At 59.2% G+C, this 26,292-nt stretch overlaps 1 protein-coding gene across 10 annotated transcripts in view; it reads left to right on the top strand.

Moving 5' to 3' along the window:
* NOL4L (nucleolar protein 4 like) overlaps positions 1-26,292 on the top strand; it is a 129,573-nt gene that overhangs the window by 97,657 nt on the left and 5,624 nt on the right. For 2 of the 10 annotated variants that reach the window (XM_043883583.1, XM_043883589.1), the window contains 7 exons: positions 4,348-4,489; positions 19,907-20,184; positions 22,611-22,796; positions 22,871-23,062; positions 23,223-23,345; positions 23,763-23,961; positions 24,442-24,543. In XM_043883583.1, coding sequence (XP_043739518.1) covers positions 4,348-4,489; positions 19,907-20,184; positions 22,611-22,796; positions 22,871-23,062; positions 23,223-23,345; positions 23,763-23,961; positions 24,442-24,543 — 1,222 coding nt within the window. Of the gene's footprint in view, positions 1-3,610; positions 3,795-3,821; positions 4,052-4,347; positions 4,490-19,906; positions 20,185-22,610; positions 22,797-22,870; positions 23,063-23,222; positions 23,346-23,762; positions 23,962-24,441; positions 24,544-26,292 lie in introns of those variants that run through there. The other 8 variants (XM_043883585.1, XM_043883592.1, XM_043883591.1 and 5 more) reach the window with 7 other exon arrangements.

Below are 26,292 nucleotides of genomic sequence, written 5' to 3'. Positions count from 1 at the left end.
GGGGTGACAGTCTACAGGGTGCTCTGCCGTAGCAGATGGATGGCAAAGGGGGCTTGGGCAGCCTTCTCTCGGCAGGTCCGCCCGGAAGTGAGGATATGGGAGTTGATTTTGATTGGAACTTATAGTTTGGTGTATTTTTTTTAAGTTAGGCATCATAAATTTGATTTCTTACTTAAAAATTTACTGTATCGGGGACTTCCCTGGTGGCCCAGTGGCTAAGACACTGCGTTCCCAAGTGCAGGGGGCCAGGGTTTGATCCCTGGTGGAGGAACTAGATCCCACATGGCACAACTAAAGATCCAGCATGCCACAACTTAGACCACAACTAAGGGGCCAAATAAAAATAAATAAATCTTTAAAAATTTCTGTATCAGTGGTGCCAAAAGCTTAAATAGAACCATCACCCACAGTGCAGGGATTCATGTGACAAAGCCCTGGGTGCTGTGGGAGAGCTTGATAGTCAGTGGATAACTGGAGAGGGGGTTCCCCAGCCCCCTTCTCCTTCAGTGCTTACATGTGGGTCAAAAGTTTTCTCTGTCCTTCCCTAAATAACAGGGCCCTGGAGGGAAGGAGTCCTGCTGTAGTCTCAGCGCTCCTCACACAGCACCAGCACACAGTAGGTGGTCCATCAGTCCGCATCTATTCATTGATTAAGAGTGGTCCAGGTGTGGGTGTAAATATAGCTTCACCTCCTGTGAATTTCCTTTGGGTCTCATCCTGAGACGCTTTGTTGTTAAGGAATCCGGTTCTTTCGACTAAAGGGAGGAAGTGTGGTGAGGTGGCCCCTTGGAGTGGTGGACTGTGATGTGGGCGCTGAGCACATCAGATCTCACGAGCCCTGGGGCAGCTAAGGCAGGTCCAAGGGTGGGAGGCGGGTACCAGGTCTGGAGAGAGGCCTGACACGGGCGCCTGCTGTTCCTATTGGACAAGGAAAGCTCAGACAACCCTCGTTTCAGAGCCCCTCATGGATGGGCACTGGGTGCTCTTCCTTATTGGGTGATCACAGTTCAGTGTAAAATGTAGCCCACTTCTGCCCAGTTTGGCCTGTCCAGGCAGGGAGACGTGGAGGGGGGCCATTTGGGCGGACAGTTAAGTGATCTGAGCCAGAGAAACCCGAGGCTCTGCATGGGGGCGCCTGGCAGCTGCAGGCAGGGACTGCTGCGCGGCAGCACGCTGCCACCCGCCTGCCAGCCAGGGTCCAGGTTTCATATGGTCTCCGTTCAGGAACTGTGTGTAACAGGACCAAGCCCCTGCTTGTCAGACTGATGCCGCATCCTTGTTAAACCCCTGTGTCATGCCAGACAACTCAGCCAATTTGACTGGTCTCACTGGCTTTGTCCAGAGAACACAGAGCCCGCTCCCTACTCTTGGAAGGACTTAAGGCTGTCTGGGGGGAGAGAGGGCAGAGAGCCTCTGTGCTGGTCGCTGCAGCTGAGTTCTCTGCTGCCCAACTGCTGGGCTGATGGTACAGACAGGCAGGCAGTGTGAGGCAAGGTGCAATGGAGCCTGAGCTGGACTTGATGGAGAAGGGGGACATGAGTTTGGAGTTTGGGTTCTGAGGTGCCGCAGCACCGTGGGCATTCCAGGTGAGGGGCTGGGAAGGAAGCAAGCACCTGGCCCTTCAGGACTGCACACCTCTGGCTCTGCCGCTTGTTAGCTCATCACATTGGGGGAGTGCCTTCACCCCTTGGAGCCTCAGCTTCCTCATCTGTAGAATGGGGCTGATAACTGCATGCACCCAGTGGGCCTGTGATGTACTTGGCAACTGATAAACCATGGCTTCCATTGTTGTTATTTTAAACTGTGGCCCAGTGGGGCTAGAGCTGGGGTTCAGCGCTGCACCCAGCGGTTCTGACTTTTCCTTGCTCCTTGATGAAGAAAACCTGTGTGTTTAGTGGAACTCCTTTCTCTGAGTGGAAGATGCCCACCCGGGATTATGTGCCCCTTAGGAGGAGACACCCCTGAATGGCTTCACTGCCCATGCAGCTCACCCATCCCCTAGTCAGTGGCCTCCTGACTGCCTGCTGGAACCCACCAGCATGTGCCAGCATGTGTTCCAGCGTGTGCTGGGACCCACCAGCTCCCCACATGGACTGCCTGTCACAACCTTCCTCACTTCTGCAAGCCTCTGCTCTGATTGCCCCTGACTGCTGAGGCCCTTCTTGGCCACTCTGGGAAACACAGTCCTGCAGGTCCCTCGCCCCTCTTGTCCTGCTTTAGTCTTTATTGTGTTGCCCTAACACTCCCGATATTACGAGTTTTTCTGCTGATGGTCCCTCTCCCCTGCTGTCCCTCTCCACAGTGAGCACCAGGAAGGCCATGACTTGTCCACAGGTAAATTTTCCAGCATCTAAATGCAGGAGACCTGGGTTCGATCCCTGAGTTGGGAAGATCCCCTGGAGAAGGGAATGGCTACCCACTCCAGTATTCTGGCTTGGAGAATTCCGTGGACTGTATAGTCTATGGGGTAGCAAAGAGTTGGACACAACTGAGCGACTTTCACATAGATGTTCATTAAATAACTTGTTGAATGGATGGCACATTTTGAGTGGGTGGTGCTTCCAGACGTTAACAGACTACTTGGTCCTTTAAGCCACAAGTGTTTCCACAAGAGCCAGGAGCTTCAGCCAGGACTTCAGGGTCCAGTGACCCCGGGACAGCCAGGAAGGAGCCAAAAGCCCACTTGAGGATGGCCCAGTTCCTGGCTCCCAGAACCTAGATGGCCCTACCCCTCCGAGGGTCCTTCTCCCCACCTGCTCACGGCCCGTCACCCTCCTGCCGCTGCCCAGTTAGCGCAGGGAGAGTCATGTTGCCCTTTTTGCAGAGAGAACCCTTTGAACGTGCGTGTGTCCCACCAGGTGTGAGAATGCAGTCTGAGTGAGGGTGAGTGAGTGGGCTTCCACCCAGGGCTGGCTGTGGGGGCGCGTCCTTGTGTATGAGGAGCAGGGAGCCTGTGGGAGGGAGGCAGGGCGGCTGCATGTGGTGGGGGGGTGGGCCCCTAGGGCACATGTGGTCCATGTGCAAGCAGCGTGGGGACCCCTGAGCTGGGCAGAGCTGTTGTCCTCCTGATTCAGCCGCAGAGGGTACCCACTCCTCTGTGCTGCCCAGAAGCTGTAAATTCCAGGAAACTCCCTGCCAGCCAGGCTGGTGGGGGAGGGCATGGAGGAGCACCCACTGGTTCCCTAGCACTTGCAGAGCAGATGTGTCTGCCTCGGACAGCAGCCGAAGAAAGTTCAAACCCGAGTGTGTTTGCTTGCTGTAAAAGAGACCTCTGTGAGGGGCCCATGGAGGGAGGCTTTGGGGGGGATGGTGCTCTGCCAGAGGTCCTTACTGGGGGCCCACAGAGGCCATTGTATCTCACCAGACGGGGGAGGGAGGGGGAAAAGCCAGAGCTCCAGGGTGTGGGAGCTGCTGGGTCGTCTTTCTTGCGTTTTACAGCCAGCTCCCAAACACAGTTGCTAGCTGCTGCTCCTGAAAGAGGCTGGGCCAGAAGGAGGTGGGGTCCCTTCCCACTGGAGGGCTGGGTGGAAGGGGCCCTGCCCCGGGGGTTCCCGGATGCCTGGCCCAGGGCTCACTGAAGCCAGCAAGGGGAGAGAAGGCAGGCGTGGTCCTCGCCTGCAGGCCCTCCGGCTGTTTGGAAGGCCCTGGCGGCCCCCCAGGCCCTTGAGCCGAACCCCCTTTGCGGTCTGATCCAAACCCTTGCCTGCCCCACCCCCTTCCTTCACTATACTTCTGGGGTTGGCCTTTTCAGCTCTGGAAGCCGCCCAAGAGCATATCTTTGAAGCACAGCAAAGGTTAGGAAGGAGGAAGACAGAAATGTCCTCTGGGCTGGGGGAGTGGGAGAAAGGAATTCCATGCATGCTCCACGGGAGTTGGGCGGCCGGCATGGTGGGGGCCGTCAGCCTGGCCTCGGCAGTGCCCGACGTGTCCTGCTGCCCACGTCTGCCCGCCTGGCCCTACGTGAAGTGAACCCTCCTCCCAAGGCTGTTGGCAGAGAGTGGGGAGCAGTGGCCCTTGTTTACGGCGCCTGCTTCAACCTTGGCTCACAGGGGTAAGAGCCAGGCCTTGCCACCCGCCCCTACAGGATGCGAGACCTCCTAATTGTCTTCAGTTACAGCCAGTGCCGGCCCTCAGCCCCAGCTTCCGACAGGAACCAGAGCCGCAGCCACTTCCATGGGTGGGGGGGCAGGGGGAGAAACCCGTCCCCACTGCAAGGTTTGGGGGTGCCCTATAGCCTATGGGGGCACTCCCAAACACCCTTGGGCCCTTGGGTTCACCCTGTATGCTGCCCAGGGGCTGCAGAGAGCCGGTCCCTATTGAACGCCCACCTTCTTTGTCCCTGATCAGGATGAAACTTCTGTGAGCAGTGAAGATTTTGATATGAACGACTCCACATGGATGTCAGCTGACCCACACCTGGCCTCCAGCCTGAGTCCCAGCCAGGACGAGAGGATGCGGAGCCCACAAAACCTCCACAGCCAAGAGGACGGTGAGTGTTCCTTTGTGGCCAGCAGGGGAAGGGTTGTGTCTGCGCCTGGAGCTTAGGAATCCCCAGGGGGTAGACTCTGGGCTGGAGCCTCCAGGGGTGGCTGAGGCTCAGGCTGACAGCGGCCCCCAGCGTTCTCAGATCTCCACGGTCCCCGCTGCCCCAGCCCTTAGTTCCAGGAAGAGCAGTTGTTCTTCCCAACGGTGAATGGCTCAGAGCTCTTTTGGGGATTGACAGCCTGACCACATCCTGCCAGTTTGTCTGCTCTGATGCTCATGGGCTGGTGGGATGTGGATTTCAAAGTTATCGTGATTCAGGTCTGGGAAGGTTAACAGTGTGCCTGACCCAGAACAGTCCAGCCACCCAATCATGAAAACAGGAGTTGGGCTTCGTGGCCCGGATGTGAGGCTCTGAGACAGGGTCCCTGTCTGTCCCTGGTGCGCGAGCAGACAGGGTCCCTGTCTGTGGTGTGCCCCCAGCCCCTCAGGATAAGAGGTGGGCTGGCTGAGGAGCTGTCCAGATCTGCCCTGGCCCTGGCCCTCGCCTCCCGCCCCCCGCCCCGACCAGGGCCAGCCCGGCAGCCTCCTCCAGCCTCCCTTGGAAGAGAAGCGTCTTCTTGGGGTAGGAGAGTTGGGGTCAGGGTCAGACCCCAGAGGTCTACTCTAGCTCTCTTGCGTCGAGCCCCCCAAACTGGGCCTACCTCAGTTAGATGTGGTTGTGGGTGTGCAGTGGCACCTGTGGACAGAGTGTCCTGGGCTGGGCTCTGATTTTCCGGGAGGACATAAGGTGGGTGGGGGAAGAGCTGGAGAGAACTGGGGTGTAGAGCTGCAATTAGGAGGGGTCGAAGGTCGGGGCCTGGAATGTGGGAGGGAAGGTGCAGGGTTAAAAAGGGGTGTAATGTTAACTCTGCGAAATAGGTTAGCCTTAAAGAGTAAATAAGGAGTAGGAGCCTTGCAGTTTGGGTCAAAGTTCGTCTCCATGGCGGAACCCGCGTGCCTGCCTCCCCGCAGCCTTCACAGGCCTGAAATCTGGCTTTGTCTGGGAGGGGACCCAGCACAGAGACAGCCGGGGTGGCCCATCCACGGGCTGGGGAGCCCTGGGTGTGGTTCTGTGAGGAATGGGGTGCGAGGCTGCTGGGAAAGAAAAGGCTTTTGTCCCTTGATGCCTCAGGGGGTCAGCACAACCCCCTTGTGCTGCCTTCCAGACCAGCACCGCCTTCCAGTGTTCCCACGGGTGGGGGGCCGGGGTGGGGGTACCGCGTGCTGGGGTGGGGACGTCCTAGGGTGAGATGTGCCCAGCAGCTAGCCTCCTGCCTCATCTGAGCTGATTGAGGGCCACACCCAAGGGCCACACCAGCGAAGCTCAGCCCAAGGCTGTCAATAATACCTTCCCAAGAAGGATCCGGAGCACTTATTTATAAAAACCCCCAAGTAGTAGGACTGAATGGGGGCCGTAGTCCCCTAGCTCATCCTCAAAAATGCTTATGCTCTTATTGCTTACAGCCACCTTTTGGGGGGCTCATGTCTGTCAGAGACACTTTCCAGGGAGATCTAGTGAACTAGGAGCCTCCAGCATCAGGTCCAGGGGAGGGGGTCAGGGTCACGGGGCTTCCTCAGCTACAGGGCTAATAGGATCAGTGTGTCCCCGCAGCTGGTCCCAGAGGAGCCAGGTGGGAGAGCCAGGTGTCTTTACACATGTCCTCCCCCGCCCCGCCCCCCCCCCCCCCCCCCCCCCCGGCTGCCCAGGTCCCTCCTGGCTGTGGGTGCTGGGGCCTAGGTCGGCCGGCCTGCCGAAGGACAAGGGTGTTTATCAGGGCGGGCAGCCAGAGCTGGAGACAGGGAGGATGGTGTTGACCATGATACCATCAATTTAATTATTTCATCAGAGCCTGTGTCTGGAGGCTGTGGGTTGATGTGCCCGCCAGAGGCCAACCCACACCCAGCACAGAGGGTCGCAGGCCCAGAGAGACCAGCTGACCTGGTCGTCTTTACTGCCCTTCTGGTCCTAGTTCTGGTGGTGACCGCCATGTCTGTCCAGACCGGTGGGCTCCCTCGACCCTCCATGTTTGAGGCCCCCATTGTGAGCTCTGTAAGGGGTGGACCACGTGGATCCTGCTCTCTGCTCTGTCCCTGGTGACTCTGGTTGCATGCCTGGCGCATTATAGGGGCCTGCTGAATATCTGTTGCCCGAATGAGTAAAGGAACGAGCGTTTATTGAATCCCTCCCCACCCACCCCCAGCCCCTGAGCGCACCAGCCAGAGAGGGATAGAGGTCGGCTCCTTGTTGGGGCCAAGTCAGGTTCTTTGTTCCCGAGGATTTTCGCCCTCCTCCGCAGCCTGAGCACCTGGGGCTTTTTCTTCTAGCCAGAAAATGTGGGGACTCCCAGGGCTGTGTCAAGGAGCATCCCACCCCTGCTGGCCAGGAGTGCAGCCCAGAGCATTTCAAAAAACCAGGCAGTTTGCACAGGTTCACACCTGTTGGTGGATGTGTTGGGGCCCTTCTCCTCTTCCACCACCTCCTCCACCTCTTCCTCTTTTAACCGAGGCAAATAGAGGCTGGGCCTCGGCGGGGCAGATCCCGTGGCCGAGGCCAGGAATGAATCAGGCCAGTTCTCACTCCCGGGAGCTTGTCTGCGGTTCACTGGGAGTGGGAGAGTGCTTGGTGGTGCTTTCATCCCCAAGCCTGCCACCACCCTCGAGGCCTCACATCAGAGAGCTCTTTCATGGACCCCATTCTCAGCTTATTGACATCACAGCAGGGGTGCTTGGCTGGGGAACCCCAAAGTGCTTCCTCATCAGGGCGGAGCTGCTGTGGGTGAGCACATGGCTCTCACCCCAGCTCAGGAGGGAACTGCTGATCAGTGAGAGAACTGGGGCCATCCGGCCAGAGTTGGGGGATGCCAAGGCTGCTCCCCTCCTCTTTGCTCTTTGGCAGGCATTGAGGCCATGTGTGAGGTTCCCCAGAAGATGAGCATGGGAGTCTGGGGACCAGAGGAGGCTGCCCCGCTGGGAAATCAGAGCACTGCCTTCTTGGGCTGAGCGATCCAGGCTGTTCCACCACTCCCTGCAGTCCATGTATAGCCAGGTCCCCCCAGACCAGCACTGCGCAGCAGCTGGGGGTTTGGGCTTTCTTTGGAGTCCAAACAAACAGAACCCTGGTCTCATCATAGGTGCCTGGAAAAACACTCTGGCCCAGGGGCTGCATTTTAGGAGGTAGAGAGGAGGACAGTTGGAAAAAGCCAACTGTTGAGACTGTCCAGAGACGCTATGGTCAGGCGTTCCTCAGGACTGAACAGCACATCTGTGTGTAGTTACGCCCCGTCAGTGGGATGATGTGTTTATGGCCATCTCTTCCTCAGATCCTAAGTAAGCACTCTGAGAGCCAGTTCTCTGGTGCCCAGCAAGGCACCTGGCACAGAGCAGGTGGAGGATTGTCTATTAAATGAGTAAGTGAACAGGGGCACAGGCTGGGTAGGTGATCCAGCGTCCCTGGACATCAGAGGCTGGCCAGGCCAGGGCCCTCTCCTTCTTCCATTTCCCCTTGATGTGCTTCATCAGGCCTCTTGCTCTGCCCCTTCCTGAGCGGAAAATGTGAAGCCTGGCCCCCAGAAGGGATGCGGGGGGTGGGGAGCGGACATTACTCACCTCCTGGGCAGACAGGAAGTCAGCGCCAGGGCAGAACCGAGGGTCCTGCTGCTTTCTTCCTGCAGGGTCATGGCGGGGCTGGGGGTGCTGGGTAGGAGCTAGGGGGTCACTGGGGACCTCTTGTTAGTGCTTGTCAGATGAGAGGCCCCCCAGTCTCAGGCCTCTGGGACCCACTGGACCTCATCTTGCCTCCCCCTGGGGACATGGTGCCAAAACTTCCTGCCTGGACGCCTGGAGTCTCCCCTCCAGGGCCCGTCACCACGTCAGGACTGAGGCACTGAGGGTCCTGGCTTAAGCCCTTGGGTCTTTCAGGACTCTCCACCGGGTCTGTCACATGAATACTGAGCCCTGTGGCCCGGGAGGCTGATAACCCCTTCCTGGCTTCGTCCCTTTCAAGAGCCTGCAGGAGAGGGGCAGGCGCTCAGAACAGGGGACCCCTGCCAGGTTGTAAGCTGTCTGAGGGCAGGAGATGTGTCTCTGAAAAAAACCTGTCTTTTCACATCTATTACATTCATTGTAGATAATAGAAAAAAAACAGGAGCAAAAAAAAAAGCTATCAAAATTAGCAGTGTTTGGGGCATATTTTTCTTTGGCTTTTCTGTGTATGTAATCAGTCTTGTTTTCTTTATTAAAAAAAAAAAAAAGGAGGAGAGATCATGTAGTGTTGGAGTCACCTTTTTTTCCTAGAAGTTGTCTCGCCTCTCCCCTGCACTGATACTGCATTTTTAAAGGTGGTCCAATTATCCCGGTGATTGGAAGCCCCATCCTGAGCCCACTTTTTGCTGAACTCTGTGCTGGTGGCAGTTGGCTGTGAGCTCAAAGCTGTGACTAGGCCTTTCCTACAGAGGGGGAGGTGACTTGGCCAGACCCCATGTGACCACAAGGGTGTCTCTGACCCCAGAGCCTGAGTCTGGACCACTTGCAGAGAAGGGTGTACCAGCCCCTCTTTCTCGTTATCACAAACCGTGCAGCATGGAGTAGCCTCAGGGCCAAGTGTCCTCTTCTGGGCTTTATCCCCAGCCCTCAACTCAGAGCAGGTGCCCAGCAAACAGCTGTTAAGAAGCCCGTGGCAGAGCTGGAGGACCAGCAGAGGCGCCTCGGAGAAGGCTACACTGTGATGTTCAGGCAAGTGTATAGCAGCCTAGGAAGCTTGGGCAGTATGTCAGGAGGAGGCTGGGAGGAGAGGAAGATGCTGAATGCCAGGATAGGGGGTTTCTTGGGTCACGTGTCTCCAGAAGCTCCTGGTGACCCCAAGCTTCAGCCAGGAGAGAGGGCCCCACCCAGTTGAGGGGCTGGCATTTGAAGGTTCCAGGAGGAACGAGAGAGATGAGGCTGCCTCTTGGGCCTGGGGTCTCAACCGGATATGACTCCCTGCTGGTGGCCCCTGGCACCCTGCCAGGGCTCCCCTGAGCAGGTCCTGGCCTGCCCTGGTCCTGCAGTGCCGTCTGAAGCAAGTTGCTCACCTCTGATCCCTGGCTTCTGTCTGTAGTGTGCCCTGGGTGATTGCAGCCATTAATCCTGGTGTGTCTCAGGAGCCCTTTGTGAGAGGCCCAAGGCTTCCTGCTCCCTGGCTCTTGCTGCCCTTGGATGGGGCCCTCCATTACCCAGAAATACAAACTGGGCAGCGGGGGCAGTCACTGGGGGGGCAGGTGTGTGACTTGCTTGCCCAGGGCTCCGTATTTACAGCAATGCTGCCTCTCCTGTCTTTGCCGGCCGGGGGCCTCTCTCCCCCGTGTGCACAGGGCAGGTCCGAGTGGGGAGTGTGCCCCAACCACAGCCACGCTGCCCCAGCCCAGACCTGCCTCTGCTCCCACCTTGCTGTGTGGCCAATCACTCCCCCTCACTGGATGGCTGGTGAGGACCGGACGATGTGTGGACGGGGAAGTCCAGGTTGGATGGGGATGGGATTGTTTCTCTCAGGTGGCCAGGCTGGTGCAGGGGTTCCTGATGAAGAGCTGGAGGCGGGAGGCCATGGCTAGCTGGTGCTCACAGGCTGAGGGGCTGGAGGTGGGTCAGGGGCCTCCCTTGAAAGACTGAGCAGTCCTCCTCACTTCCCAATCCTCTGGACTCTTTGCTGCCTCACCTGGTCCAATCCTGTCTCCTCATCCGTCCAGGTCTTTCTCGATCCCATCTGCTCACTGAACCCTATGGGATTCTGACCACAGTTCTCTTTATAAGCTTGCTAGCTGGGTGCTCACAGCTTGCTCTAGCATCTCCTGAGTTCCCATCTCACTCCCCACACACATGTGCCAGGACTCCCAGGGGCACCTTATGTCTCCCAGGACCCTGCGGATCTCCTGGAATCTGCACACCCAGACCTGTCCCAGGCTCCCACGCTGGCGGCTGCAAGTTAGCACTGCTGTCCAAGGAGAAGGCACCTGGGCAGCAGCTTACCCCCTGGATGCCGGCCACTGTGGGCACTCAGGCTGCCCAGGAGTGTTCCCAGCCAGGGGTGGGAGCTGCTCATTTGAGGGACCAGGCAAGAGGCTGGCCTGCGAGTGGGGTCAGGGCCAGGCCAGGCAGGCTCAGAGGCAGTCACCTGCATTTGTCCCTGAGCTTCATCCACTTCACATGTTCTCTGCCCATGGTGCCAACCCCAGCAGGGGCCCCAAGCTTCATGGCCTGCTGCAGCCTGCTGCCAGTGGCCCCGACAGTCGTGGTTGGGCATCCTCCCTGGTCACTGTTGACATGTAGGGAAGGCTGTGACCTCTTCGCTCCGGCCTCCCTGGTATGGCCTCCTGCAGTGGGCTTTTAAACTGAGCCTCCTCTCCCTGACGCCGCCTGTCTCAGGTGAGGCTGGAAGCTGTGTCTGGGCCTCATTCTCTGGCTACTGGTCACTTCCTCGCTCCTTCTAGATGAATAGCTCTTAGCTCCTATTCAAGGCTCCAAATGTCCACACCGGATGGAGAGGTGGTGACGGTGGCCTCCTGCCATTTACCCTCCCCCGCCAGGAGCGGAGAACTAGGACCCGAGCCCTTCTGGGGACTGGCTGTGGGCTGCCCCGCCAGTCCCGGGTCACAGGAAAGTGGCCATCGTCAGCTGGGCTGCAGGCGGCTCAGACAATGCTGAGCTGTCCTGGCCTCTGGCCCCATGGGGTAAGGGAGGCTGGGAGACAGCACCAAGAGATCCCTTTATCCCTGGAGCAGGCCGGGCCCCACAGCCCCGCCCTTGCGCAGCCTGCCAGGGTCTTGGGCCCTCACAGGACCCCAGATGCCTGGTGAGGGCAGGATACGCTCCAGGCCCATAGAGGTGATGTTCACCTGCTAAGAAAGAGAAAGGGTGGTCCCTTGCACACCTGGAAGATTCTCCTCGGCCTGCTCAGCCATCGGGGTGTCAGAGCCCAGCCCCCCTCCCCAGCCTGGGACCCATGGAGACCCAGCTGCCCACTGACCCTCTGTGGAGAGGAGGCTGGGGAAGGGGTGTGCCCCAGAGGCATCACCATCCGAGCCTGTCCAAGGGTGACATTCCCAGGAACCAGGAAGTAACCAGGGCCACGTTGGCGTCATCACTCTGACCTAAGGACTGGGATGCACTGAACCCAGCCCGGCTTCTGGGCCGGCTGGCAGAAGGCCTGCACACAGGCTCCGGGGCCAGGGCTCTGCCCCGTGACTCCAGACACGGTTGTCCGAAGTCATACTGTTTGCTCTCAGATCACATCATTTGTTGTGGGGTTGGGGCAAGGGATGCAGGGGAACTGTTCTCTCAGCTAGAACTTAGCACACTGAATCAGCATTGAGTTCTCACTGCGCTTGCTTGTCCTTGAGGGTGGGGCCAGGGAAACTTGAGCCTGGGAAGACATAGACCTAGGCAGTCCGTACAGAGAGTGGTTCCCCCGGGGGCGCATTTAGCCAGTATTTCCTGGGGAGGGGGCTGCAGAAAGTGGGACAGTGGCGGGGGTGGAGGGCTGTCCTATAGTACAGTTAGGCAAGCCAAGGCCAAGAGGAGAAAGAGCACTGGGTTGGGGGGTGCTTCGGGGCGTCAGGCCACACCAGGGCCTGTCTGTGCCCTCCTGTTCACACTGTGTGATGGCGGGGACCTTCCCCTGGGGTCCTTTGGTTCCTTCCTGATGTCTGTTCTGGGGGAGGCGGGGTGCAAAGCAGGCACAGTCAGTCTGCCCCGTGCCTGCCACATACTTGGTGCCCACCCCCACTGAAGGCGGCCCCTGACCCCAGTCCCCGCTGCCAGCCCTGCTCAGGCCACCTGCCCTGAGACCCCAGCTCTCATCTGCAACCTGGACACCTCTCTAGGGACTGAGACCCCAGGGCTCCTGCACTGAGAGAAGTGATTTCAGGTTAGGGGGAACATCACAAAAATTTGGGTGTGCCCTAAGGTGGGAGCCACAGACTGCTATTGAAAAGGGCTCATGCAAACTGAGGTGTACTGTGTGTGTAAAATACACAGAGTTTCAAAGACTTTGTATAAAAAAGGATGTAAAATATCTCAAATTTAACAATAGTATTACATGTTGAAAAGATAATATTTTGGCTATATTGGGTTAAATAGAATAGATTATTAAAATTTACTCCACCTGTTTTATTTTCTTTTTACATTTTTTTAGTGTGGCTGCTAGAAAATTAACAATTCCTTATGTGGCTCACATTAAGTGTCTGTTGGACAGCGCCACTCTGGACTCTGAGGGCCTCAGGTGTTGACACCAGCTTAAGAAATGAGTCATAAAAGGTTGATCAGGAAGATGGATGCTTTGGAATAGAGGTGCTGGGGGTGGCTTAGGGGGCAAGAATGGAGGCCAGATGGAGAGTAGGACTGGGCCAGGCCTTTGGAACCACAGGGATGGAGCAGGGTGGCATTCACGAGGGGCAGCTAGGGTGGGTCCAAAGGCCAAACTGTGGGGCAGGTGCCCAATGTGTCCCCACCACCCAGGATGGGGGAGTCCTAGTGACACCACCTCATCCAACTCCTCAGTGTCCCCCATTTGACCTCAGGGCCCCCCCCTTCCTTCCGGGAGGAAGAGCAGGGTAGCCTGCCAGGAGCCTGGTGCTCCAGGGAACTATGCATCATGTAAACACGGCCCAGCCACTGGCCTTTGTCAGAGCAGGCGGAGGCCAGACCTGGTGAGGCGCACCCCAAATTCAGAGCAGAGTCGGTGCCCCCAGACTGCAGCCCGAAGCCACGTGGGTGGGGGGCAGGGACTGGCTCTTCCGGATCCAGTCCCCCCAACCCCTCCCCAGCCCCCACCGCCGCTGGCTGGCTCTGGCACTCTTGCTTCCCCACCTCCTCCCCAGCTCGTCTCTGGTGTGTGTGAATTATTGATGCTCCCTTCTCTCCCCTGCCTGGAAGCTGGCAGAGAAGGGAGGCGCTGCCTGCCTCGCCACACCTCTGGCCGCCAGCACCCAGAACCCAGGGCCGTATATACATACGCCCTGGGACCATGGGCCAGCAGACCTTTGCACCCTTGCCCAGCCCTCCTAGGGAGCTAGCGAGGGTCGCCCCTGGGAGAGGGAGCCACTGGCTGTGGCCCCAGGGCCCGGTGTGGCAATTGGCGGCTCGCACAGAGCCGGGCTTGTGCGGGCTGCGGGGCGCTGGCGCCCACATAAGGGCATTGTTTGCTGAGGTAAAAGGGGTTTTTGTCTCCTTCTGGAGACTGGACAGAAGGAGGAACAATTTCCCCCATTCATCACTAATTCCCCCATTTGAATAGCAGCACATTGCCCCACGTTACATAGATGGGCACGCAGTCCTTCCCTGCCTGGAGGCATTCCGGGCCCAGGTGGTGGGCCCTGTGTCCTGCCCAGACCGGGGAGCTGCCCTTCACCGGAGCCTGGGAGGCCTGGTTTTGTGGAAATGCTCAGAAGGGGTGCATTCCCTCTGCTTCCCTGTGGTTCCGCGCCGCACTTGTCCCTGTCACTGTAGCCACGGGTTGGGGGCTGTCTTGTCCTGCTGGTATGATTCTGGGCTCCAGCAGGCTAGCCGTGGTTGGGGTGCCCATCTTGGAGGGGCATCCTGCACAGCCACACAGGTCAGGACCAGGTGGAGACAAGAGGGTCACTTCCAGCTCCGCGTCACATGCCTGGAAGCCTGCACCCCCGGAAAGCCTGACTCCAGCACTCCAGGTGCCCATGGGCCCAGCTGGGTTCTTTCACAGGGTCATAAAGTGTCAGAGCCCAAGAGGGCGTCAGCGGCAACTCCCTAGACTGCAGATAAGAGGAGCCAGGGAGGCGGGCTGTGCCCAAGGTCAGGAGGCAGCAAGGCCCTGCACCTGTTCCCCAGCCCCGCTCCTGCGGGCATGGGTTTGGGTCCATGACTGTGTCTCCCTTAAATCACATTGTTTTTGGAGAGGGCTGGGGGCAAGGCAAGAGCTGCAAGTGGATCAGAACCCCGCTTACCCCAGCCTGCGATGCTGATGTTTCTCCCTGTTCCTTCTTTCCCCAGACAGTGACAGGCAAGTCTCTAGGCCAGGGCTGTGCCAGCGTACTGGCGGTGGGCCCTGCCACTGGCCCCTCCTGGGGTTAGGGACGGCCACGATGAGGGGAGAGCTCCCGGGGGGCGGGGGGAGGCTCCATTCCCTTGGGCCCTCTCAGGGGCAGGACCATGGATTACTTAGAGTCCAGACCAGGCCCACAGGATGCGACCTGCCTCCAGCCAGCTTTTGCACTTAAGGAAATCACTGGGTCCTGTAACCAGAAGTCTAGGGCTTTCTTTGGCTTTAGGCATGGGTGGATTTTGGGGGATTTGGTCTGTGCCAGCCTGTCAGTCCTGCTGGGGCTCCCTGCTGAGTGAGCTCTGCAACCCCTGGGCTGATGGGAGAGTGTTTCTTCGTTTCTGCAGAAGCGAAGACTGACTTCCATGGGCCCATTGTGGATCACTGTGATGGACTGTGCTGACTGGCTGGGCCTGGGGCACAGGCTCACCCTTGGGAGACGTGGGGTGCCCTCACCAGAGAGAGGGGGCTGTGGTTTCTGGAGAGACGGGAACCACCTGGGGCAGCTGACAAGGGGGGCTGGGCGCAGACCACAGACAGAACATGTGAGAAGGTGATAAATACTCTGGAAAACTGGGTGAAGGAGTCAGTGTGTCAGAGTGGGGGCAGGGAGGTCGTCCTGAGAAGGTGACCTTTCAGCGAAGCTTGGAAGGGGAGGGAATGCGGAGTGTCCCGAGAAGAGGGGACAGTAAGTGCCAAGGCCAGGGCACAGCTGGATGGGGCGACATATGGGGACGGGGTGGGGGTGGGGCTGCCAGGAGGGCCCAGCAGGAGGCCTGGGGAGGGTTTGGCTTCAGTTTGGGGGTTTGAACTCAGTCCACGGGCTGCGGCTGGATCATAACCACTGCCGGGTTGGTGTGGGGGGCATTGACAGATAACACTCCCCCCCCCCCAGCAGCTCCTGTGCCCTGCTGGCCTTAGAGGGCTTCTGCACTTGCCCCCTGACCTTCTCAGTGTTGCTCTTGGAGGCTTCTTCCTCCAGAAACCCTACCCTGCCTCCCTCCTGCACACCGCCCACTCTACCTCCCCAGGGGTAGCTCCACAGAGTGGGGTCTGGAACTGGGGCCTTGAGCTCGCTGCCGTCAGAGAGGGCTTCCTGGAGGAGGAGGGGGCTGCAGGGACCGGGATCAAGGACATGAAGCACACAAGCCTCTCCCCAGAGCCGAGTGTCCTCTGCAGCCCTCTGTTTGGTTTCTTGCTCCTTAGAGGATGAGCCCCCAGGACAGCGACCACCCCTGTCTTCCCACTGCTGTGTCCCCAGTGCCTCACACAGGCCTGACACCCAGCAGGTGTTTGAGGAAGGGAGAGACGAGGACAGGGGCAGTGGTCTTCCTCCCCTCACCCGCCCACTTCAGATTTGGCACCAAGCTGGTCTCTGAAGGGCCCCCAGAAACCCACAGTCCAGTCTGGGAGAGTGTGCGTTACAGAGTGAGAAGGCCTGGGGTCAGGGAACCAGTTCTGTTTGTTCTTTCTCTTCAGCACCTATTTGCTGTGTTGGGTGTTGTCTACAACAGTAAATCCTATTTACTGACAGGGCACCCATTTTGAAAGGAGGCGAAGGGGCATCTTCCGGGACACATAGCCCCTCTGCCTTCTGCCTACAGCCCATGGCCTCCCTTGTCAGCAGAGTTGCAGGCAGTGCATGAGCAGGTTGAGGGCGGCGTGATGGGTTGGTGGGGAAGCTTGTGGCTCACCTGTGCCCCCTGAGGTGGGCTCTGTGTGTGTGGCTGGCTTTCTTGGCGCCCAGGTGCAGTGTGGAGGTGGGAGAGGCTTGGCCTGTGGGTCCATGGGGTGGCAGCAGATGGAGCTTGTAAACTGGGGCCCACTGGCCTCCTCCAGGATTTTTGTTTTGCTGTGGGGGAATTTTTTGTGGTGAAAAATTTTGTAAAACAGAATTTGCCACTTTATAACCATTTTTAAGTGTACAGTTCAGCGGCATTAAGTACACTGTTGTGTAACCAGCACACATTATTTCCAAGATAGAGTTCTCATTACTGTAAATGGAAACTCTGTAACCATTAAGCAATAACTCTCTATTCCACCCAAACCCAGCCCCTGGTGACCCCTCAGATATTTTCATTCTCTGTGGATGTGTCGATTCTAGATATTGATATTGCATGCGTGTCCTCTTTCAGTATCTGTCCTGCTGTGTCTGGTTCATTTCACTTAATGCTAACATTTCCAGAGTTTATCCATGTTGTAGCATGTATTAGAATTTCATTACTTTTTATGACGGAATATCTCATCACATAGATAGGCCACATTTGGTTTGTCTATCTGTCCAGTGAGGTTCTTCAAAATGTAAACAATGTGAGTCAGTCACCAATATTTAAAAACCTGGATATTTACACATGGGTGCCTATTTCCAGTTTTCGTCTAACAACTTGGAATGCACAGCTACACGAGGTCCAGACTCCTGGCCTCATGGGTCTCATCTGCCCAGCCATTTCCCTGCTAGACTGGGGCGGCATCTACCTCGGAGGAGGGGCTGTGCCACCATTGGAGCCTCTGCCTGTGACTCCTTGGGTGGGCAGGTGAGGTGCACAGCCCTGGGATAAGGGTGTTGGGAGCTCAAGAGTCTAGGCCAGCACCCTGGGCTCCTGAGCTGGATGGCCTGGGAAAACACACACACATACACACACACACACATGCACATGCACACATGTCCATCCTCATAGCATCCAAGCCTCCTTTGTGCTCATGCCTGGAGATGCACAAGGGCAAGAGGGTCCTTCCTCCCTGGAGAGAATCTGGTTGGGAAGCAGGCAGTTGGGGTGCCACCTCTTGGGCCCGTGCCCAGTGTGATGTGTCAGGAGGCCGTGGGCCTGATGCCCACGCTGAGCATTGTGACACTGGCTCGCTTTGTGCCTGGTGTGGTACCCACTGACCTCCGAGCAACCCCTCCTTCCAGAGGAGGAAGGCAAGGCCCTCTGAGGTCAAGCAAGTGGCTGGTTATGGAGTAGTGCAGGGTGTGAAGTCACGCCTGCCAGGTGGGCTAAGAATGGGCACTGGCCAGAGCTCAGAGGAGCTTAGACAGTCAGCCAGGATGGACATGATCTTTGCCCTCCATCTCCTGGGCCCTGGCAGAGACTTCCGAAACCCCAGGTGTTGGGGCTTCTCCGGCAGCTAGGCCCAGCCCTGGTGGGGAGGTGGGCAGCTCTCAGGCCTGCACCTGAGCCTGTCAAGGAGGCATGATGTATCCCTCGGAGGGATGGGCACAGGCTGGGGTCGGGTCTGTGAGTACCTCCTTCTCAGGGACCACGGAGGGAGGAGGCCTGCTCTGAGAAGGCAGCGTTGGGCCAGTCTTTGAAGGTGGACTCCCATTTACTGAGCTGGACAAGGCAAGCAGATGAGGAGAGGCCTGGAGCTGTGAGGTTCAGCAGTGGCCAATAGAGTGGGACCTGGGCTGGGGGAGGCTGCAGAGGTCATGGGACCAGGAACACATCGGCAAGAGTGCAGACTCTCCTTGGGCAGGCTGTGGGCAACAGGAAGGTGGGGACTAGGGGAGTGATCACTGGGCTGGTGCTGGGAAAGGGAAGGGTGGAGACAGGTGCAAGGGTGTGACCAAGGGAAGCTGGCGTGCTGAAGAGGGAACTCAGCCAAGAAGACTAGATGGAGGGTGGGGGTGGCTTGGCAGTTTGGCAGCCCATTCACTTTCCCAGTGTTTCAGCAGTGAGCATCTTGTCCCCTCAGGAGGACTGGCATCTTGGTCGTAGTCACCACGTTGTTTCTCAGCTTGGGACCGGGCCAGCACGCAGTAGGTGCTCAGTAAATACTGCTGGCGAGTTTGTTTATTCCACAAATGCCTAGGTTGGTCACTGGAGTCACTGTCAGAAGAAAACCAGACCCATCTGTGATTGAGGAGGAGGGGATGGGCGGTGAGCTTCCAAAGGGTAGCAGGGCGGCTGGCCTGGGATGTAGCTGAGCAAGGCGGGGATCTGTGGGGAGGCTCTGAGTAGAGCCTGGAGCAGGCCTGCAGGAGGATGGAGGGAGCAGAGACTGCCCAGAGGAAGACGAGGAGAAGGAGGGGCAGCCTGGCCCAGGGGACCTGCGGCAGCCGAGGGGGAGGGGTGCCGCTGCGCGGAGGCTGTCCCATCCCCCTCTGCCCTGGGCCTTGGCTGCTTGATGGGCAGCCTGGCCCCGCCCCTGGGCAACCGGCAGGCCAGCGATTGGTTGGCGCGCTAGAGCCGCTCGGTCGCCATGGGGACGCTCGGGAGTTGCGCGTGCCCAGTGCCCAGCACCAAGGACTAAATCTTCATAATCTGCGGGCTGGGAGGGGTGGGGGTGGGGTCGTGCGCGACCCTGGCGGGGGGGGGTGGGGAAGAAGGGGTGTCCTGGGATGGGTCGGGGCTCCCTGCGGCCGCCCCTCCCCCACCCACCCTAGGGGCATGTGCAGAGCCGCTCGGGCACCTGGGTGCCACCAGGAGCCGCGCGGTACTCACCTGAGAGTGACCCCGGGAGCTAGACTGGAGCTTGGGCCTCTGCCTTCTCAGCTGATCAAGCAGGAGGCTGGGGGCAGGGAAAGGAGCCTGGAATTCATCGAAAGGATCTAGCCCCCGAGTTAAGTTTGTGCTCCTGGATTCCCCGGCAATGCTGCGCTCTCTGCAGCAGGGGGCGCCCTCCACAGGGCTTTGTAGGGGTGTCACCGCAAGAAAGGCGGGATGGCCCACTGAGGTGCCGGCGGACAGAGACCCTGCAGCCCTGGCTCTGGGTGTCCAGTGTCGTGTGGCCATGCGGGCAGGCAGGTCTGTGTCTACACAGGCTGCCAGGGTTGGGCCCAGGCCTGCTTGCTGGGAGCAAGGGTGTCACAGTGGAGCCATCCTTCAAGTCAGGGGGTGGAGAAATTCCAGGGTCTGCGGTGGGGAGGGGGTCCTGTGGGGAAGAGGGTGTGAAGAGGTGAGGCAGTGGTGAGCCAGAGGAAGAGGGGGGCCCTGGCCAGGCCCCGTGCAACCTCTGGTCAGAGGACCTCTGGGCCAGCACCGGTTGGATTAGACTGGAGGCGGCAGCCGCTCATCCCAGGCCCTTGAAGCTGAATAGTTTGTGGGGGTGGAGGGCAGGAGGCCACCATGCGCTGCACACTCCCTGGCCGCTCTGCTCCTGGTGGCCCGGGTTTCTGGCAGTGGGACCCTACCCCCCCCCCCACCCCCACCACCTCGGGGCTGGGGTAAGACTTGGAGCCTCCAGCGGGGACAGCAACGCTAACCTGCGCAGGGATGCTCGTGAGGACTACACGGGGCAAGTACCACTTCCCTGAGCTGCCCCGGCCACGTCCCTGGGGGTGTCTCGGGGGTCAGTGGGTGCTGGGGTGGGGCCTCACACCCAGGCCTCTCATTCCAGACGACTCCTCCTCTGAGAGCGGCAGCGGTAATGGCTCCTCCACCCTGAACCCGTCGACCTCCAGCAGCACGCAGGGAGACCCGGCCTTCCCCGAGATGAACGGCAACGGCGCCGTGGCCCCCATGGACTTCACCGCCAGCGCCGAGGATCAGCCCATCAACCTGTGTGACAAGCTCCCGCAGGGCTCGGCCCTGGGCACGCCCTCCTACCCCTCCGATGGCTGCGGCGCTGACGGACTGCGGAGCCGCGTCAAGTACGGGGTGAAGACCACCCCCGAGGTGTGTGGGGCTGCGGGCTTCCCGCAGCTGTGAGCTTCGGCCACTCCTGTACACACAGCAGGGTTGAGGCTGATGTGAAATCGCGTGTTACCCGGGGCTGTGGCCACCACCAGTGGAGGCAGGGCCCCTGTGCCATCATTTGCCTTGGGAGGCCCTGAAACGGGAGCGAGCCCCTTACTTCTCCGCCTGCGTCCCCATCTGTGAAGTGAGGTTGATGACCTGGGCCCTAGTGGAGGTGGGGAGGGACGTGTGGGCCGGCCCTCCGCCTCCAGAACAGGGTCCGCTGTGAAGAGCAGTGTCAGGAGGGCTTCGTTCAGCAGAAGCCCCAGACCTCCCATTTTCTGACTGGTCTGCACACTTGTCACCATTTTACATATGGTGCAGATTGAGGCCTTGGTGGCCTCAGGGACATGGAGGTATAAAATCCAATAGACCAGTCTGAGGGGGGCAGATAGATGCCCCCCCCCCTTTGGCCCTCCCCCACCTTCTCCTATTACTTCTGCAGGTCACCTCCAGACCACTAAGATCTCCTGCAGTGCGGCCTTGGGTGCGGGAGCTCCCCTGGGGAGGGGGCATTTTTCTCCTGCCGGGGGCGGGGGGGAGCTGGGGGCAGGGGTGCCTTCTCAGACCCCTACTCTCCTGGGCTCCAGCCAAGGCCCCTGTTCAGGTTTCTTCCACTCCCGGGGCCTGTTTTGTCTTCTGCAGGGGGTATAGGGTGGGTACTAGTGCTGGCCTGCAGTGGTATCTCTCGTGGGCATTTCTATACAGGAGTCTCTATACAGTCGTCATGTGGTCAGTGTACCCGAGCCCAGACCACAGAGCCAGGACTGGCAGCGCATTGTCCTCCCCCTCCAGTTTTATTTTTCCAATTTATTTTTTGGTCGAGCCCTGTGGCATGTAGGATCTTAGTTCCCCGACCAGAGATCGAACCTGTGCCCCTTGCATTGGAAGTGTGGAGTCCTAACCACTGGACCACCAGGGAAGTCCCCATCCTCCCCTCTTTGACTGGGCCCCAGTGGCAGGCACAGCCTCTGCACGGCAGGCAGAGAGCCAGCATGAGTGAGGTGGCCGCCGTGGCCTCAGGCCACTCGTGTGGACCACGGAAATGAGATGGGAGCGTGAGTGTCACCTACAGTCTGTCTCCTCTCACCCTGGCTAAGAATCTGTCAAGGAGTGCCTGGGAATGTGACTGACCCATGGCACCTTTGACCCTCCTGTGAGAGTCTGACATAGCCTGGCAGGAGGCCAGAGGACCTGGGTGTCCCTGGCCCTTCAGAGACTAGGTGTGGTGGGCGCTAGGTATGATCCAGAGATGGGCACAAGGCCAGGGACCCTGGGAGGGCTGAGCCTACTGGGTGTGGTTACATGGAGGCTGATGGTGGCAGCCACTGCCGGACAGAGCAGCAGCCAGTGTCTGTCTTTATCCATTTGTTCATCAGCAAGAGCTGGGTACCATCTGGGCCACTGTATAGCCATGTGGCAGGGTCTGATCTGTTTCCTGTGGCTGGCCACCTACTAGAAGCTATCCTCCGTGAGGGCAGAGACCGTGTTCCCAGGACACTGCCGGTCAGGACTCGCCAAAGCCACAAACTTTCTAAAAGGCAAACGACAGTGGTCTTTGGCCTTACCAGGGCATGTCTGGCAGGGGGCAGGAGACAGGAGGGGAACTGAGCTGTGAAGGATGAAAAAGAGGGGAAAAGCAGGGAGGAGAGTGGGGAAGTGTATTCCCAGGAGAGTTAGGGAAGGGCTCCTTATTCTGGAGGGCAGGGGAGGGGTCCTGTCTTTGCTCTTGCTGCAGGACAGGGTGGCTGCCCCATGGGCTGGGCCTGGTTCCTTCTCCTCTTTCTACACATGGGCTTTGCATCAGGCTCCCGGTGACTTCCGGGAGTGGCAGCAGACGGGAGAAGCCCAGCCCGGGAACTGCGGGGATGCTCTGCATGATGGCCGTCTCCTTGGCTGGTTCTCTCCCTGCCCATCTGTTCCCCATCCCCGACAGACAGCACATTCGCTGCTTTTGTGACAGCTCGGTTGTCAGCTCGGGGTTGCAGCCCCCTGGGGACGTGGGAGGAAAACCCTGAAGCCAGAATGGATCTTGGCACAAGCAGGAGAGGCTGACGGGTGGCGGGAACCCTTTCTGTGTCTGCCTTTCCCTTGCACGAGGAGGCAGGTCGTGGTGTGGGTGCTGTGACTCCCTCCAATGAGCTGCTCCAGGGCATCAGTTGTGGGGTACGGTTGTGGGGGTCCTTCCTACAGCTGCCCAGAGAAGGGTAGCCGCATTGCTGTCCCCACTTCAGAGGTGAAGGGAGCAGGAAGGAAAGTGACTTGTTCCGGACCTCAGAGTGTGGCTCACGGGGCAGCTGGGTGTGCCCGAACCCCCCAGTCCCCACATTCACCGTGACCTGACCCTCTGCCCCTGCCCTCTTCAGTCCCCCCCTTACAGCTCGGGGAGCTACGACTCCATCAAAACCGAAGTCAGTGGCTGCCCCGAGGACCTGACAGTGGGCCGGGCGCCCACGGCAGATGACGACGACGATGACCACGACGACCATGAGGACAATGACAAGATGAACGACTCGGAGGGCATGGACCCTGAGCGCCTCAAGGCCTTCAACGTGAGTGCTCGCCTGGGACAGCTGGGGTGGGGGCGCAGCGGGCCAGCCCTTCCCATCGCCCATGTCCTCCACAGATGTTCGTGCGTCTCTTCGTGGATGAGAACCTGGACCGCATGGTGCCCATCTCCAAGCAGCCCAAGGAGAAGATCCAGGCCATCATCGAGTCGTGCAGCCGGCAGTTCCCTGAGTTCCAGGAACGGGCCCGCAAGCGCATCCGCACGTACCTCAAGTCCTGCCGGCGCATGAAGAAGAATGGCATGGAGATGGTGAGCCCCCAGCATTCCCCACCCCCAGCCCCCGCCTCTGGAAGCAGACACTGTGGTTCCCGGTTCACAGAGGAGCTCAAACTCCAGCCCTGCCCCGCCCACCTCTTCGCCAGGGGACTCTGCACCCCAACACTGGCTCCATCCCCGTTTCTGTCTGCAGACCAGACCCACACCTCCCCACCTGACCTCGGCCATGGCAGAAAACATCCTGGCAGCTGCCTGCGAGAGTGAGACAAGAAAAGCAGCCAAAAGGATGCGTCTGGAGATCTACCAGTCCTCTCAGGTGCCTGCTTGCTGCCAGCTGCTGGGGGGCGTCCTCGGCCACCCCGCAGGTCCCAGGGCCCCTGGTGCAGAGGGAGCAGGGAGGGTGTCCTCAGACGGGGGAGGTGCTGGGGCAGAGGGGAGGCAGAGAAGCCCAGACACAAAGGCCTTGCAGACTTCGGAAAGGCCTCTGGGCTTTGTCTCGAGCCCCAAGAGGGTCTTCAGTCAGGCAGGAACGGATCAAATCTGCCTAGAACATAGAAGAGAGATGGGGGTCTGGGGGACGCCCTGGGCAAGGCAGCCAGGGAAAGAGGCAGAGCTCTGCAGATCCCCACAGAGTCCCAGCCAATCTGGGGCCACCGTCTACCCCCCTGTCCAGGAACCTTGGTCAGGGCTGGCTGCCTCTGAGGTTCCCCAGCGCCTCCCTCCCGCCCCGCAGGACGAGCCCATAGCCCTGGACAAGCAGCACTCCCGGGACTCCACAGCCATCACCCATTCCACCTACTCACTGCCAGCCTCCTACTCCCAGGACCCCGTGTACGTCAACGGTGGCCTCAACTACAGTTACCGTGGTTACGGGGCCTTGGGCAGCAACCTGCAGCCTCCTGCCTCCCTCCAAACAGGAAATCACAGTAATGGTGAGTGTGGGACACCAGGCTCTGCACCCCCTGACCAGCAGCCTGGTGGCGGGGGAGGGTGGGGACAGAGGCTGCCGGGAAAGTGACTCCTCTGTGTTACAGGGACCCTCCCCATCTCGTCCTCTTAGCCAGATCGGAAGGCAAGGTTAAAATAAACCACTACCTATACCACTCCTTTCTCGCCTCCCAGGAGGCTTGCTGGGCCTCCCCCTGGTTCCCTGCCCCTCCACCTGCCACTGTGAGCAGAGTCCCAGCGCCTCACCTGGCACTCGTCTTACTGAAAATGACCAGGTCTCATGCCCAGGTCTCCCAGCGTTGATGGCAGAGCCAGGATGCAGCCCCAGGCAGGTCACCTCCCCTGCCAGGCCACAGGTCACAACCTCACATGTGAGATGAAGGTTCAAGGGAGCACTGTGGGGCCCCGTCTAGGTCACCTGGGGGCAGCGAGTGGTTCGCCATCTGTCCCCTCTCCACCCCCAGGTGCTCTCTGTAACTCTTCCCAGGTGACTGATGCAGACGGGACACAGATCAGTGTTGGAGAGGAACAGCCCCCCAAAGATACAAACCTCCCCATGGAGCCAGGTGCTGCCCTGAGTGAGGCCTCGGGCCCTTTCATACGGAGGCCTGGGGGGTGGGAGTGACTGGGAAGAGAAGTGCCCCCATGGAGAGTAGCCTGGGAGCTGGCAAGGGCGGCTGGGGGTGATCCTGGGGCTTCTCGGGTCAGGCATTTGGGTTTTGTTCTATGTGTGGTGGGAGCCACAGATAGGCTCTAAGCAAAGGAGGCTGTGAGTTGTGCTGTCCGCCCTTGTGGTGAGATTTTAACGTGGGGGCCAGGAGGCCGAAGCAGCGTGCTTTGGGGGCATTCAGAAGTGAGGAAGAGCTGATGGTGACAGCAAGCTGCTGCTTGAGGAGCAGGTTAGAGGAAGGTGCCGCCCGCAGGCCAGGGAACTCTGGTTCTAGGTCTTGGCCGAATGTGCCTGAGATTTCCTCTCAAGCCCTTGTCCTTGACCGCAGGAGGAAGACCCCTCGTGGGTCCCTTCCCATGGTAGAGAGCTCAAGCACCCGCCACTTCCCTTGCTCCCCACCATGGGGAAATATGTGAGGGTCCCTGAAGGATTCCTGCCTGGGCTTAACTTCTCATCCTTCCTAATGCCTCTTAACCTAAAATAAGAGGCTGCCTGGCCCTAATCCCTGAGGCTGCGGCCAGAGTGGCTGGCTGCAGGCAGGGTGGGGAGGGCTGTCCCAGGCGGGCTGCTTTCCTTCCAGGAAGAAGCACCGTCCGACCACCCTGCTGCGTGGGGACCCGGTTAGAGTGGGTCTGGAGAAGGAGCTGCAGCAGGGAACTTAAGAGTCCCCTGTCGTGCCCGGGGAGAGCCCTTCCCAGGCGACGGGCAATGGTGGTAAGCCCCCAGCTGGTGCCACACAGCAGGGCCCGTCTCAGGCCACAGCTGCCAGGGCTCTCCACCTCTCTAGAGAGCCTGCTTGTTCACACTTGCCGGAGAGGCTTCAAGGCAGGCCACTAGCTCAGTCTCCCCTGGTTCCTTAGACGTGGACAGTGAGGTCACAGAGGCCAAGTTCTGCTCGCTGACCTCCTGCCTGGGGCAGCCACATCCTGTTTCGGTCCAGTACTTGGAAGAACACTGCATGCAGCCCCAATTCCACTGTCCTCCCAGCCACAGCCCTTAACATGAGGGGGTCAGTCAGTTTGGCGTCTTGGTTGGGTAGTCCTGTCAGTGGGTTAGAGCCCCTCACTTAGCTCATGAGTGGATCAGGGAACCCAGATCAGCCCAGATAGACTGAGGCTCACCTGTCTTGCCTGGGGTGCTGGGCAACTTGCCGTCTAGCAACACCCTGAGTAACCAGAGCCCCCGGGGAAAGACGGAAGGACTGCTCTGAGCCCAGGAGTAAAGAAGAAAAGGCTTGGGGGTGGAGGGAGGAAAGAGAAGCCCGGGGCCAGCTCACACTGCTGTGGCAGGTGCTCCGGCCTTCCACTGCCATCCCCAGGCAGTGTCCTGAGGGCACCTAACTCTGCCACAGCCAGGACCCAGTGCAGAGTCCCCGCCTGCTTCCAGCCTGTCCTGGCAGCCACCACTGTAGGCGTCAGCCACCTGCTTGGCTGCTCTTCCCAGCAGTTCACACCTCCAGTCCTTCCGCCTGCGTTTTAAGACTTCCCTTGACCCTCAAGTCCAAGGATGTTCCTTATCGAGCCAGTTCCTAGGACCTCCTTGGCGTCCCTATTCTCTGGTGAGAGAGGAAATAGCCCCATGTGACAAACCATCCCATCCTAGACTCCAACTTCTTCCCCATTTGGGGGCTGAAGCAGGTTCCTAC

Source organism: Cervus elaphus, chromosome 23, assembly GCF_910594005.1.
Source record: "Cervus elaphus chromosome 23, mCerEla1.1, whole genome shotgun sequence".
NCBI classification, from domain to species: domain Eukaryota; kingdom Metazoa; phylum Chordata; class Mammalia; order Artiodactyla; family Cervidae; genus Cervus; species Cervus elaphus.
The sequence above is the reverse complement of the archived record's forward strand: the minus strand, read 5'-3'. Positions and strand labels throughout refer to the sequence as shown.